Consider the following 16,189-nt stretch of genomic DNA (forward strand, 5'->3'; position numbering starts at 1 on the left):
ATATTCTTTGTTGGTTAGTGCTGACGAAAGCAATTTTTTACTGGCTGCACTGCGAATAGAACACTTCATGAATCAGTATTAGTGATCAGGCACTCGAAAATCACCGTCATTTAAACGACAATTTTTTTATTATTTTTAGTTTAAAGTGACAAGTGACTAGTTATTCAAGTGACAAGTTTGAAGAAATAAGATAGATAACGGAGCTATTTTACTTTGCAAGTAGTTTCTTTTGTAGTTTTCTCCAATGGAAGGGTTAAGCTGTGTCTAGTCAAAGTTATAAAATGCAGCCAAGAGCTGCTGACCATATTCATGTTTTTGTTTTGTGAAAGCAGTTTTAATATCGTCCCCCCTCACCAGGGGTGGATCCAGGATTTTTTTAGGGGGGGGGGCGCAAAATGGGTTAATCCGATAAACTTGCGTTAGGAGCATTTTTTTTTTAACTGTGAAAAAAAAAACCACCCTGAGCCTTGGCTATTCTAATTTTAACATCGTCACTACTCCCACCGTCTTTACTAATAATACTACCAAGGTAAGTGAAGCTGCCCACTTAGTCAATCTCTTTGTTATTCAGTGTCACCTTTTCATCTTCACTTATTCCTAGCTTTAGTGACTTGCTCTTCTTAACATTAATTTTCAAACCTATTCTAGCACCCTGAACTCGCAAAACCTCTAAAAGTTCGTTTATTTTGCTCACACTTTCATCTAGGATGCTTAAGTCATCAGCATAATTTAAATCCAGGAGAGTTTTTCCTCCGCATTTGACTCCGTGGTTTCTCATTGCCTCTCCTGTGTTCCTTAAGACAAAGTCCATCAAAATAATCCATATAAAGAGGGATAGAACACAACCCTGCTTAACTCCTGATTTAATACAAAACCAGCTGCTAACCTCATTTCCTACCTTAACCGCAGCTGTGTTATTCTCGTTCATAAGCACTGATCACTTTAATGTAAATTAATAAAAAAAAAAAAGTTTCCAAGTCAATCAAGCTTAAAACGAAAAAAAAAATATTTTGCTATTGAAGTATATGCGACTATATGAAAACTATATGCGTCTTGAACAGTCTTGGAAAGTATAAGCAACATCAAATTGAATATTTTATATGTAATTATATTAGTTGTTGAAAGATCCATCAGTTCAAGAATTTATTTCACTCTAATGGTATTTTTATTTTCAATGCTATAAGAACTGGAAAAGAAAATATTTGTAATATAATTCGTTTTCAGTGAAGCGCCAATGACGCAGTAGGTTTTTGTTTTTATTTACAGTTAAGGAAAGAGGCAGTATCCAAACTCTTGTTTATAGTGAAACTATATTCGTCTTGAACAACTTGGGAAAAAACTAATAAATTTAACTGAATAATTGATGTATAATGATATTAATTGCTGAAAGCTCATCAGTTCAAAATTTTACTGTAATTTTAATGTTTATTTTTAATATTGAGCACTAAAGCAGATATTTTTCATATAATTCGTTTTCAGAAAAGCGCCAATGATGAAGTAAGTTTTAGCCTTCTACAGTGAGATATAGAGGTGACAATGAAGCTTAAGCTTGTGGTGATTTCCGCTCATGTTAAGCTTGATTTTCGCATCTGATTTCTCTTTAACCCATTTTAATATTTGTTAGTTCATTTATGATAATATCGATTATATGTTTGTTTACATCGATTATTTATTCAATTTATGCTTGTTTTAAGTTTCATTTATACTTCAATAGCAAAATATTTTTCTGTTGTTTTAAGTTTGATTTTCATATTCATTCGAAGCATTACTCGCTTTAAGATCTATTTATTCATTTATATTGTATACTTGTTGTATGTTTTTTCCTATGATTGTTTATTTAATTTCTGTTTGATTTGGTTTCATTTATTCTTTAATAGTAATTTCTGGTCATTTTGAATTTGAATTTTAACAGGTATTTGTATCTCCTGAAGCTTAAGTTTAAAATGGCCTTTACTTTTCTTTGAAAAACTTATTTTTCGGATAGCTTTTTTTCAATTAATAATAATAAAACATTGGAGCCGTATGGCCTTTACTATAGGCAACGCTATAGCGTTGCCTCTGATTTGTCTGGTATACCATACAAGGATAAAACCTTTGCTAAAGCTTTTCTATTAATAAAATCAAACGCTTGCTCATTATCTATAAAACTGAGGACCAAAGGAGTTTGACAACTCAGTTACTTCTCAATTGTTTACCTAAGAGTGAAATTTTGGTCGACACATTCTCAACCTTTTCTAAAACCGCACTGTTCTTCTCTTTAAACTTTGTCTACAGTATCTCTCAGTCTAAAAAGTATCATATTACTGAGTAATTTATTATCTACAGAGACCAGACTAATTCCTCAATAATTACCGCACTCACTCTTATCATCTTTTTTATACAATGGTTTAATTAAGGCTTTCCTAAAATCGTTAGGTACTTCCCCCTTTTCAAAAATCATATTCATAATCTTCAATAACTCATTTCTAACATCAGAGCCACCATATTTAAGAAACTCATTTACCACACTATCAGCACATGGAGCCTTATTATTTTTTAATCCTTTTAGTGCTGTCACTAGTTCTTCCTCACAAAACAAATTATCCTTCACATCCAAGGTATCACAAACTTTTTCATTTTCCTCTGTATCTTTTCCTGCAACTCTATCTCGGTTGAGAAAATTCTCAAAATGTTCGACCCATCTCTCTTTAGTTATTTCCTTACCGCTAATTGTGGCCCCATTCCTGTCTTTAACTGGACCATGTCCGCATTAACTACTCCCTCTTAATTTGTTATCATGCCAGTACAATATTTTACTATTATGCCGTCTAGCTGCATCTTGCAGATCCTCGAAAATTTTATCCATGACCTCCACGTCACACTCTTAGTTCATATTTTAGTACTTTCTCCACTTTCTTTACATTCCTTTTGTTTTCGTATGATCTATCACTCAGATAATTCTTGTATAAGTTCCTTCTTCTCTCTATTAAACATAAAGCTTTTTCACTAATATTCTTAGCTGTAGTCCTAACTTTCGTCCCTAAGACACAATCAGAAATTGTTTTTCTAAATTTATTCCAACCATCTTACACCTTCTCAAATTTTAGACTCTCAAGTTAAGTGTTCCACTGTTCCTGGAAAGTTTCTCTCAAATTCTCAGCCTGGAGTCTACCAACATCATAACTTCCCGGGAGTTAGATATCCTTCCGAAATTTCAGCTTTAAATTAGCTCTTTCATTTCCATTGAAAACTGTTTTTTTTTAAAAAGTTTTTTTTTTTAGAAATTAACCATAATAAAAATCGGGAAGACACGGTTTTGAGACTTTTGAAGATAAGGTTCTAAAAGAAGAATAAAATGTGACTGAATTCCAATATCAAATTCTAAAAAAATCGACCAATAATATGAAATAAAATTACTTAGCTTAAAATGTGAAGCAGAAACCGGTGATTGTGTTTCACTATTAATAATATCTTTCCATGACTCTTCAAGATGAGAAGTAATTAATATACTCTGACAAGCATTACAGAGGCTAGATTCAATTTATGTTTTGCTTATAATAGTCACTACCCTAATAATGCAACCCATCCCTCAAATGATGCCAGACATAGCCTTAAATAATATCCAAGAAAATGAAAATTTTATTTATGAAATCTTCCTCCATTTCATAAAGCAAGAATGTGATCATTAGTTGGCGAACTTTGAATGTTTTCCATCAGCTAAAACAGGTGAAAACATTGCTCCAGACATTTCTCATACTTTTCCCAAATATATTGATTGTATAAGGTGCAAATTTCATTTTGAGCCAATAAAATGACGCTTAGTCCTTATTAGAAACTTGTTACCAAAATGCTAAAAACTACCATGAGTCACAAACAAATACTTATCTCATTCTCATTCCTGGAAGTATATTGATTTATTTTATTCCTCTAACCCTCAGTTTTATGTTGACATGGCTATTTATTGTAATTTGTGTTCATTTTGGGTTTCATTCATTCGTTCATTGGTTGTAAATTGTGGTCGTTTAGTGCTCCATGTATTATTTAACTTTATTTTCTCTCTTAGCTACATTGTTTATTTTTTTCTCTCTACTTTTCTCTGAAAAAACTTGTTTTGGGGAACACACACAAAAAAAAAAAAAAAAAAAAAAAAAAAAAAAAAAAAAAAAGTTAAAAAGAGAAATGAATTACACACGAGTTTTATCCGGAAATGCTGAACTTTTCCCGAAACATTTATGGAAAATGGTGCGTTAAAAATTAGTTGAAAACTCGCCCCCTGGCATTCAGCTCCTCTTCCAAAACCTATTCCCAGCAAATTCCTGTGTAACGTACAAGTTACTTCAGATTGTGACAAGCATTGCGAGCTACTGTCTGAACTTCAGTTTTGAAATTTATTCCATTCCTTCGAAGCAATGAAGTCTGCGGAAGTTTTTTTATATATCATTTTGCATTATATCTCAATCTTTTTGCTTAACAACGGAATATCAAGAAATTAGAGGTGTGTTAAATATGACGCTCTGTTATTCAGGGTCCACCACAACAAAGCCACGACAACTGGGAAATGATGCAGCAAAATCAAATTTTGCAGCAACAGCAGCTGAACTTACCATCTCAGAATTTCAACCCAAATCAACAAGTAAGTCAGGGCATGGTCAACCAAAATGTTATGTCCCAACAGTTGATGGGAATGGGGCAAGGACCACAACAGTTGCAGCAAGGTAATTTCTTCTGTTTCTTCTTGAAATATGTGATTTACCTAGGTTGTCTGGTGGCCGGCGCTTACCCCCGCGGAAAATACCCTCTGGAAAATACAACCCCCCTGCAGAAAATACCCCCTCCCGCGAAAATACCCCCCCCTGGTAAATACCCCCAGAAAATACCCCACCCCCCGTGGAAATTAAGGCTTTCCAAATTTTAGAATGTTATTTGAGTTTTAGTTTTGTAATATCCATAGGGGGAAGGAGTGTTGGTACTTCTATATTATGTGCCATTCACTCAAGTTTAAGCTGTGTAAAACTCGAGAACAAACCTGTTTCTTCATTAGTTTTTTTTTCAGCTTAGCGCGAGACCGGACAAAGACAAGTGACAGAATGTATGGGAAATGTATAATTTGGGATATATATTTGCACATGGGGGGGGGGAATGGTATGGGGAGTACTTTCAGGGGGGACGCCTAGAACCGGCAACGGAGGTTGGATCCCTTCCAATATCTTTTGACTATTAAAAGGGGCATTATCCCCTTCAATTTCCAATTGAATGAGCCTTCTTCGAAGTTTCTACGGCAGCAAATGGCCATCTCAAAATTTCAATAAGTTGCATTCTGAGAAAATACGAGGTGTGGGGGGGGGGTCCACTCTCCGATCACTCTAAATCTGAAAAGGGACGCTTGAACTTCTGATTACTAATCCAATGATCCCCCTCCTAATTTTATACGATCACCCTTTCTATATAAACCTTATATGCCCCTGTTTATAACTGCCCCTTGCGCTCAGAGCTGTGGGGGGTTTTCATCCTCGAGGACTTAATTTCCGGACCTCTTAACTAAGTTGAACAAAATGGCTATCTCAAAATTTTGATTCGATGTGTTTGGGGAAATGGTGGACGTAGGAGGGGTGGAGGGGTGTTATTGGCCTTCCAATCACTTTAGACTATCAAAAAGGGTACTAACCCTTTCAATTTCCAATCGAATGAGTTCTTTTTGAAGTTTCTACGACAACACTTTCTATAAAAACCTTATAGGTCCCCAGGGTATAACTTATAACCCTTGCCCTGAGGGTCGTAAGTTTTTGTGACAACTCCTTCGATAAAAAGGGCCCTGGTCTAAAATACATTGTGCCCATATCACTCTTCGCTGCCTATGATATGCCCCCAGGGCATAACTTACCACCCTTGCCCTGAGGGTCGTAAGTTTCTGTAGCAACCCCTTCGATACAAAGTGCTCTGGTCTAAAATACATTGTGCCCACATGACTCTTCGCTGCCTATGATAAAAAATCAACACATATAGCGTTTTAAGCTTTTTTGTCCATCAGCAAATGATTTTCCAGGAGGTATTGGGACCAAGTGAAGCCTGGTACATACTTAAGAACACTCTTAAAGCTTAAGAGCAAGACAATGTAGTTAATCTGTAATTTATTCTTAGATATATAATTTATATGCATACCCAATTGTTCCCCTATAAGTGTTTTGCCCTTTCAATTGCCCCAAATAATTATAAACTTGTAATTAATCCCAAATATGTAATGAGCATGTAACTAATTTTATCAGAAAATTGTTACAATAATTAATTATACAAATAGAAACAAAATAATTAATCACAGACTAAAGCTGAGTTTGTATATTGCGAAATGAATAAGTTTCTTAAATATAACGTTAGGAATTTCTAATCTATTAGATAAAGCAAGGATTAGGAATTAGAAGCAGATACTAAATTAAGCTCATATCCAAGTGCAAACAAAATATCATATTTCATGACCCGCAGCAATGTACCTTTTTTCTCTTTATAAAGACTCCCGGATTTGAAGCCTGAACATTCGAGCTTTTACTACTACATTTGTTCACTAAGTGTATTGAATAAAACCAGCGATTGAATATTCCTTTTTAATTTGTCTCACTGTTTGCCCTATAGTTTCTTTTAATAATTAATTGCTTAATAGTTTAAATAATTTAATTTTTTAATAATTTGTTTTAACCAACTTTTACACTACATTCAGTTGAGTAAATTGGACTAAAAAAGAAAAGTAAATCCACAAAACACCTTAAGCGTATTACTTTGACAAAAACACTAAATGATTTGATTAATAACTCTAAAAAGACAAAAATAATACAAATACACACACAGACACACAAACAACAGTCTTTTTCCAATGTGTGCTTTTCAGTTTCAATTTTTCAGTTAAATGTTTTAATTTGTTGTAATAAATAAATTTGGTTAGTTAGTAATAAAAACTAAATAAATCAAATTCTCTTTACTCATTAGCCAAGGAACATCTGTTGGTTTCGAGTTCATGTATTAACTCGCCAAACATTTCCTGCGTCTTTATGTAAATGGCCATTGTTTTAGCTTTTAGTTCACGTTACACTATTTTTTCATTTATTCCTCAATCTTGGGCAAGGCCAAGATTAGACTACTCAAAGTTTAATTAGTGGAGAAGGGGTCGAAACTTAAATTGGCAAATTAAAGAGAAGCTGTAGGGTTTTTAAGATTTAAGTAAAACATAAAAACTAAGTCCCTTTTTCTTTTCTCCGAGTCTGCACATGAAGCGTACTTATTTTTATCCAAGTATTCTAAAGGGGGTTTTGAGCAATATATTCTCAGAATCACTATTGCTTTATGCTAATACAAAAGCCTTTGCTTCTGACTTTCTTGTACCATCTAGATGTACCGTATATCTAGATGTACCATCTAGATATATTATTAGAAATGATTTGGAAGTCATAGTTTTTCCGGGTTACAAACAAAACTGTTTCTAATATTTTGAACTTGTAGCCTATATAGTAAATTTTTTAGTGTTTTATGGAGACTGAAAAGCTCTCTTATTTTGCTTCCTGTTCTTAAATTGCATACTTACTTTCCAATTTAATCTTATTGACTCGTGGAAATTTCCAATAAGGGGTTACAAGTACCAGCTGAAATTAAATGCAGTTATTCATTTCAATACCACGGGATTTGAGCGGGGGTTTGAATTGAATACATACGTCATAGACTGGACGATTTTTGTATGGCCATTTAATTCAAGCTTAAAGTGTAGTTTGATGTATATTTTATTTAAATCGATATTTTAACCCACCAAACAATGCCAATGTTATAATTGTCATTTTATGTCCTCTCATTAGGGATCTTTTAAGTATCACACTCTGTTTATATACTGTTTCTTCTTCATGCCACTCTATTTTTCAAATATAGCTGGAAAAACACATGAAATAAATAAAAAATAGAAAGATTCTTATATAAGCATAAGTGTTGCCCCCCTCCATATTCTTCTTTGTAAATATTAGGGAATATCTTTGGTCTGCAGCACTCGAGAGGTAATCGTGGATGGATACTGTTGTCTTCTTAGGCGCCAGGTGGCGTGGAAATTCCTAAGTCCAAGTAAGTAAGCTAGTAAATAGTATGTCTGTCTTCAATCTCTTTAATTGGTTTATTTGAAAAAAAAAATCACTTTTTCTCATGTTAAATTGCTTTAATAGGGCCTGGCATGATGGGGACAAGACCTCGTTTGCCGATTGTCAAAATGGGACCTGGTGGACAAGGAGTTATGCAACAACAGGTACTCAGATTTCTTGACTCTTTTTCCTTGTATTTTTTCAACTATTGTCGCTAAGGGCAAAATGCCATGACGAGGTAGGGTATGGATTGCTGTGTATGTTTTGGTACTATTGGTCTCCAGCTGCTTTAAGATTCTTTTGCAGTTTCTATTTCCGCGAGGGAAATCCTGCTAGTGCCACCTCATAGAGGTTTCAGCGTGAAATTTTCTTGTGTTTTTATTGAATTTTTTTTAAATTTAACCTTGACAACGAATGTTGTTGAAGGGTAAACAGGGGATTTACCACACTGAAGGACTTTATAGCCTAGTAAGCACCAAAATATTGGACTGATGTTTGGGTTAAACACCTCTATAATAATATGTTGGTTTGTTTGTTTTTATGGGTGGGTGGGTGAAGGAAGCCGTTTCACACCCTGGTTGTCTTACTGTACAATGAGGCACATTCCATCGTAGTATCATGATTGTGGGCATGGATACATAGTGAGTTGGAGGTAAATCTTTCTGTGAGATGTTTACTCTTGCCAATAAGAGTGCATTGTCAAGTGCTGAAAGTTATTTTTGAATAAAATGAACCCTGACTTACACAGAAGTCCTTGACCTGCAACTTTGGGACTTAGTTTTTTTTTGCGGTTCTAATATTTTCAGCGACCTTGATGAACAGAAAATTTTTTATGTGGAACTTTCAAACGTAGACAGACAAGAGCCGGTTAAATATCTTTACTGACTATCTGGGATGTTTTTATGTGCAACCTACTTGTTAGGCTCAGATTGGAAGCTTTCATCTCCTAGGGCTATGCAACTTGATGTTGGTGACTATCTGCTAGGTATGATATTTTTTAACTGTCTTATAAATCTTACAGATTAAAATAACAAGATTAGTTGGATATGAAATTTCAAGGTTTCGAATTTTATGATATTGAAGAGGGTTTTCTGAAATAGCTCAAGATGACTTGCTAAATGAAGTTTGAAAAGCTACTGGAAACATTAGCAAAAATGCTTTATGTCTGGGGAAAAAAAAAGATTACAGAAGAACTTTTGAGTGATAGAACTTGCGGCAAATTTGCAAGATATTGTGTTGACTTTTTAATATTAAGAAATGGAGTAGTCAGTCTGGGCTACACTCAATTGAAGAAAAGAGTAACGTCTCGAATAGTCATAAAAAGAGTTTCAAGGAAAGATGGACAGAATATTTTGAGGATCATGTAAATCGGCCTCGCTTTTTTCTTGCAAAAAGCTCGATTTACTGGCTCCTTGTCGCCCCCCTTTGCTCGTTGTGCTTACTATAGTTCGCAGTTCAAGTTTTTAGTTGTTGCTTGCTCAGGCGGTCGTTCAAGTGTTTGGATTGCGCCTGGGATGTAAGTGGTATAATACGTCTAAAATAGTTCTATTCATGGACACTTACATTACGGATTGCGGACTCAGATAACAGATAATTACGGAATATAATTTATATATCTCACTACTTAGACTCTTCTCAAATGCTTAAAGCGTGTAGCTTTCTACAAATCACAACGATGTTCATCCACATGTAAATCGAGTAACACTTAGAATATATTATTATTAGTTTTCATTGCTTCTTTCTATTTTAGCTTAGTGGTATGTTACCTCAACAGTCACAGTTTTTGCAGCAACAGCCATCGCAAATGATGCAACAACAGCAAAATCAGATTCTACAAACCCAGCAAATGTTGCAACAGCGTAAGGTGAATAAAAATTTAGTTTTATCTTTTTTATTGAATTTTCTAACAGGAAATACATTATAAAAACAAAATGGAGAAACCAAAAGCTGTGAAGCACATAGTAGTCTGATATAGTCTCCTGAATGAAAATCTACTTTCTTATGGTTCGATTATTCTCTTAATTTATCTTTAATTTAAAGCTTTGACGTAGAATTCGTCTGGCAACAACCGTGATGAGAAATGTCTAGAAATCAATTGCACTTATAGCCAAAATGTAAAAGCAAAATATAAACGTAATATTCTAAATATAAGAGTTGCCATTAACCCTCAAGATGTCATTTTCATGCAATTTTGGCTCCATATAATCATAATCAGGTATGTCATCTATGGTGAGATGAGCAGACAGGAAAATTTTGGCCTGCGATAGTTTTTTTTTTAACATTTAAGAAAATATTTGACTTCGTAATTATAAAAAACTATACTGCCGTAAACCTCAACTGTATCTCCCTCGTTTTAGGTTCAATATTATTGGAATGTCTTAAGATCATATTACCGCAAAGTAAGAGCGCCACAGCTTGGATTGCTTCCTCGTAATACTTAAAAGGCAATACTTTTTGTCCAATATATCGATAAAATATTTTCAATTTTGGACTGCAATATAATTTGATTTTATCCATTAAGTAATTGATATCAATTAATTAAGTAATTAATTAAGTAATCAATTAATAAGTAATTACTTAATTTATCAATTAAGTAAAAGGCGGCTCTATTATAACGTGGTTGGCTTGAATTTAAATCAGTTCTCGTTTTCCTCAGAAATCCTCAATATTCAATTACCAGAGGCCAAACTGAATGAAACCAAAACTTCACTCAATCAATTTTGTGACAATTATTTTATTTTCCGCTTGTAAACTATTTTCTTATTTATACTTTGACTAATCGTTAAATCTACATTAAATCATAAAATCTACAGATAGTTTGTTCCGACAAAATCTTTTGCATTTGATGCTTAGCTATACATGTTTGTAGCTATATACCAATGCAGGCTTGTTGGGTGTAAGTGTTGCTAATAACTTTTGTTGAGATTCTGTAAACCTTTCATTTAATCTAACTATCTACGAAATGATTTTTTTTTAGAATCTGATTTAAAAACACGCAGAAAACTTACACCTTTGGATTATTTGCAAGAGGAGGTCTCCGTGTACTGATTACTCCGTGTACTCCGTGTACCGTGTACTCCGTGGAAAGAGCAATTTTCGGTACTTTTATGATATACCCCCTACCTAATATTCTTCTAATATGTTTCTCTGACGCTCAATCCTAATGAAATATATCAAAGTAAGATGAAAATATAAATCTTTAGAAACAAATTTGGACTTTGTATTTGTGAATTAGGGGGGGGGGGGTAAAGTAAAGTGTGGTGTCTGCATGCCTAATGTGCTAGGTACAATTATTCTGCATATTATGTAGGAAGGATTGTTTTCCAACTTCACACTGTTCAAATACTTTACCAACATCCCCCCCTTCCCTAATGTGCAAATATATAGCCTAAATTATATATTTTCCATCTATTCTGTCAGTTCTCTTTGTCTTGTCTCACGCTAAGCTGAAAGACACTAACGAAAAAAAAGTGGTTCTATAATGCGTCAATGAATGAACAGTTTAAGGGGTACAGGGTTTATTATACAGGTACCCAATTTTCTAATTCACTTCACTTTTATTTGGAATACTCTTCCAAGGAATTTTATCCCTGATAACCAGTTTGACGGACCCTTAAAAATAATTTCAAAACCAATTTTTTTTGGGGTGGGGGGGTTAAGTATAAGGGTGACCAATTAAATATCAGACCCAAAGTTTTTTTTGGCAGTCTGGTACTGGGAAATACGTTGTAAAACAAAGGAGAAGGAAATGTCACCTAAATATTCTATTTATGCTTGACGTTTTAACCAGATATTGAGCAAGATTTATTGAAAAAAAAAAGCTTATAAAATGATGAAATGAAATACAAATTTTCTCTTTTTCTTTGCTCTATTAGATTGGTTTCTTGAATAGAAATTCCAAGTGCGTTGCTGTAAAATTAATACAAGTGTAAATACTATGTTTGAACAACGTTTCTGCAAAAATATAAGTTTTATCAAGCCAAATCATTTTTTTAACTTCCTTTAAATGTGGAAAGTCAAAGATAACATTTTAACACTAAAAGCAAAAAGATATTATTTCAACTAAATGCCTGATTTACAGTGATGGAAAAATATTTTCAATTTTAATGTCCTGCTTTCAAAATTTTCTTAAAAAAAAAACAACAAAAAAAACTAGTTAGTATCTGTTTAAGTAAGTATATGCAAATTTGACATAGTTCGACCGATCTCTAGTTTATTATTTTTAAATATTTCAAATATATTTAAACTATTATGTATGTGTCCCCTGGTGCACCATAAACTTTTTTGTACATTAGGTTTCTCTTGGCCAAAGGACTTATGGCTGTAAATGTCAAACCGATCAGGGACAAATAGTTTTTTGGCCTGTTCCTTGGCCCTCTAATCCTCTTTCTACAACAAGATGTTAGATTATTTTGTCACCGAGAACGATCACTAGAAATTTCGAGAAACTGGACACCGAAGATTAAACACGTACCTCTCCCCATTTTTCACGATAGACCCCATCTGTAAATATATGTGTAAAGTGTAATAATTATTGTTAAACATTTAAGATATGTGTAAATTTGACGTTATTCGACGACCCCCAATTTTTTGTATGCCTCATTTATTTCTAGTAATTGTTAGTATTATTGTTATAAGACAAAAGCAATTATCATTAACAATGAGACTCATTCAGGGAACCAAATTCTATTTTACAGCATTAATTTTAGGCGCATTTGCTTTTGTTTGAACTACTGGTAATCAAAATTATTGGAGCATTCCAAATGTCACAAAGTAGGGATTTTTTCATTAAGTAAAAATTTGAGTTAAATTTTATGTTTTATATAACTTTCCATAAAAAATATCTGTTTCATCAAATAAAATTGTGCTTTTTGAAGCCTTGAAGTGTCCGAAATCCGAGTTGTAGTTTAACTTTAAAAATAGAAAATTTTTAAAAGTAAAACAGTACGGTACTGGTTAACTACAAGGGTTTTCTTACTCTAGTTCTTTTAATAATAATGTTATCTGGTTCATTAAAGAGGCTAGGTATGCCGTTTTGGAATATTTGAACCGAACAAAGAGACTAGATATTGTATGCATTTTAACTTCTTGTTCTTCTTCTTCTTCCATTTCCCCTTCATTTACTTACTATTAAGTGTTAATAAGTGTTGTCAACTTATTGTTTTTCCTTGTTTCTTTGTGGTGTTTAGTTTTTTGCTTGTGTTTTTCAGTTTTTGATATTTTATGCTGTATTTTTTAGACTAGATAGTGAAATATTCTGTACGGGTTTAATCACTGAATAAAATCATTCATTCACTTTTTAACTTATGGTGGTGGAAAAACATTTTCTCCGGCTTTAATATATATTTTTCTTTAATTTTCCATTTTGAGGTATAAAAAAAGTTTCTGCGTAAGTGAATACGGGTTAATTTGAGATGGGTCGACAACCCCAAGCTGCATATGATACAAAATGCTGCAATGTCTATCGTGCGTGACAAAGTGCGTGACTATCATGAGGCTAGGCTCATAGCCAGGGAACCGAATTTTGTTTTGGATTATTAAAATTGATCCCAATGCTCTTATTTTTAAACGATAAAGATAGCTGGTAATCAAATAATTGCAGCATTATATATTGTAACAAAGAAGATTTAACCATTTTATTTTAATTTGAAACCCCAAGTGAAAGTTTCATTTTTTAGGCAGCGTTTCCACACACACAAGATATGTCAGTTTCCTTAAGCGGCACCATATTTTTGTGTGATATTAAATGAGCAAATGAGCTAAAAATAAAGTTTGTAACAGGGTTTTTGAGACGAGAAGTTCTTTTGGCTGTTTTATTTGGAATTAGTGGTTTTTATTGAAACTACGTGGGCTGGTATTTAAAGATAAAATTTAAGTTTTATGGGTCTGGATGGCTACTGGCACCTTTTTACACAATTAGGGTAACGATGATCGAAATAGTTGCTGTGTTATACGATATAAAAACATGGTTGTGTTCTTTTGTTGAAATGTAAAATTTTAGCTAAAATTTTTTTTGTTTTGAGCAATAATTCCACAAAAAAATGGATCTGTTTTATCAAATAAACTTATATATTTCTCTGTCTTTAAGTTATGAAAAATCTAAATGCCTGTTCTCTCAATTTACAGATGGAGCTCCAGGGTGGTCCTGGTGGAACGATGGGATCAAGACAGGGATCTCAGTATGTGGGACTTAGTCCTGGTGGTCAGGGAATTCAGTCTGTTCCGTCTCCAGCCTTAAGTGGTGGGGGCATGGTCCAGTAAGTCAACTCGCTTGTTGTCTCTCTGTTTCTTTTTCTTGTTCTCTTTTCGTTTGCCAAAGTGTTTCACTTGTTTCTTTCATTTTCTTTTTAATTTCGCTCATTTGGAATTTCGATTCGTTTCATCATTGTGAATGTTTACTAGCAAGAATTGGGTAGTTACCGGAAAATATACAAGAAAAACAACAGTCGTGTAAGTTTTTTTTTTTAATCTAGATCGTAGATAAACTGTATTTTCTGTGCTGTGAACATAGGTTGACCTGATTACAGCCCTTATAAAATACCACTGCGTTCTTTTTTTTTCACGGATCAGGGATAATAGAAGTTGACTGTCCTTACGTTTTTTGCTTGAATAGAATAGACAGGGAAAATTTATAACAACATAACATAAGTTGTAACATAAGTTACAACATAAGTAAACAAAAACGGAAAGATTAAGTCTAATGACAAGAATTAAATAGCTGTTTATTTGTGGGTTTATATTGATATTTTTTGCTGTCCAAGGGGTGAGGTGTTTTCTCTTTTTTTTTTTACCTGACTTTAGCACAGCATATCTTTTTTTTAGCAGAGCATAAGCATAGCATATATTAAATACGTAACCTAATCTAATCTAGGTACCTTCCCCCCCACCCTAAACCAAAAAAACAACTGTTTAAATACCTTAAACGCAATAACAAATCACGCTTTGCGATCCATTTATCTAGTAAATACCCGTTTGTCTGGTTTGCTGTTTGGTTTCCTTGTACACTCTATAGCGGTGGGTTTTTATAATACATAAATACCTATAATAGTCTATGAACAAATTTGGGTAAAATTCTACGGTACTTGTGCATTTTATACGGTACTTCCACGGTAATAAGGAAAATTTATAACAAAAATAACATTTTTTTCTTTAACCTAGATTGTAGATAGACTATATTTTCTTTGCTGTGAACATAGGTTGAACTGAGTACAGCTCTTATAAAATGCCACTGCGTTCTTTTTTTTCACGAATCAGGGATAATAGAAGTTGACTGTCCTTAAGTTTTTTGTTTCAATAGAATACATAGGGAAGCTTTGAATAGGCTGTGGTAGAGGAGGAGAATACGTAGCCTCTGGTTCCTACACAAGGCTTCTTGGAGCTTATTCAAAATTAGTCAGTAGTGACTATTCATCTGCGAGTTTTTGAGGAAGAGGGTCATAAAGTTATTTTCATGAGCTCATGTAGCCTGAAAAGATTTGTACTAGTATAAACAAGAAAGGGGAAGTCATGACTGCCCAATTCCTTGGAATTCATGGAACCCCTTCTATGTGCCAAAGTAATAATCTTGCTGAAACTTCTGAAGCATAGTTGTGTGCATATCCAGAATTTTTTCTTCGTCATCAATATGCGTCGACTGTAACTGCTACTGCTATTATTACTGTTATTGAATTTGATCTGAACAGTTTAAGGGCCTCCAGGTTGTCAAAAGGCGTATATACTATGTCTCAGGAATGGCTAAGGTTGTTAGGTTCAAAATTGCAGGGAATGTTGCAGGAGGATCTTGGAGTAAATTAAAAAGAGACTGTGTATTCAGGCGCTCAAAATGGCGTATCTGCAATATTTCAGAAACTGCTAAAGGAATTAAGTTGGAACTTTCTGAAAATTTTTAGGGGATGTTGACCTAAATCAAAGGGACTGCGCACATTCAAGTTGTAAAAAGAGCGTTTCTACCATCACCATGGCAGCTAATGGTGTTCAGTTGAAACTTTCAAGGAATGTTGAGGTAGATGTTGTAGTGTATCAAAAGAAGCTTGCCTGCGTCCCCTCCCCCCCAACCCTTTACCTAGCCGTAGAATTTTGACAGTATTTGCTGTTGAAGCCAAGGGACA

General features: G+C 33.8%; 1 protein-coding gene across 4 annotated transcripts in view; it reads left to right on the forward strand.

The window, feature by feature from the left end:
- LOC148946287 (mediator of RNA polymerase II transcription subunit 15-like) overlaps positions 1–16,189 on the forward strand; it is a 105,444-nt gene that overhangs the window by 51,770 nt on the left and 37,485 nt on the right. For all 4 annotated transcript variants that reach the window (XM_089097927.1, XM_089097928.1, XM_089097929.1 and 1 more), the window contains exons 6-9: positions 4,505–4,694; positions 8,166–8,245; positions 9,832–9,945; positions 14,208–14,338. In XM_089097927.1, the coding sequence (XP_088954053.1) occupies positions 4,505–4,694; positions 8,166–8,245; positions 9,832–9,945; positions 14,208–14,338 (515 nt within the window). The remainder of the gene's footprint in view (positions 1–4,504; positions 4,695–8,165; positions 8,246–9,831; positions 9,946–14,207; positions 14,339–16,189) is intronic.

The sequence above is a fragment of the Artemia sp. Qi Xiang Cuo genome, chromosome 12 (genome assembly GCF_049724085.1).
Source record: "Artemia sp. Qi Xiang Cuo chromosome 12, ASM4972408v1, whole genome shotgun sequence".
Taxonomy (NCBI): Eukaryota; Metazoa; Arthropoda; class Branchiopoda; order Anostraca; family Artemiidae; genus Artemia; species Artemia sp. Qi Xiang Cuo.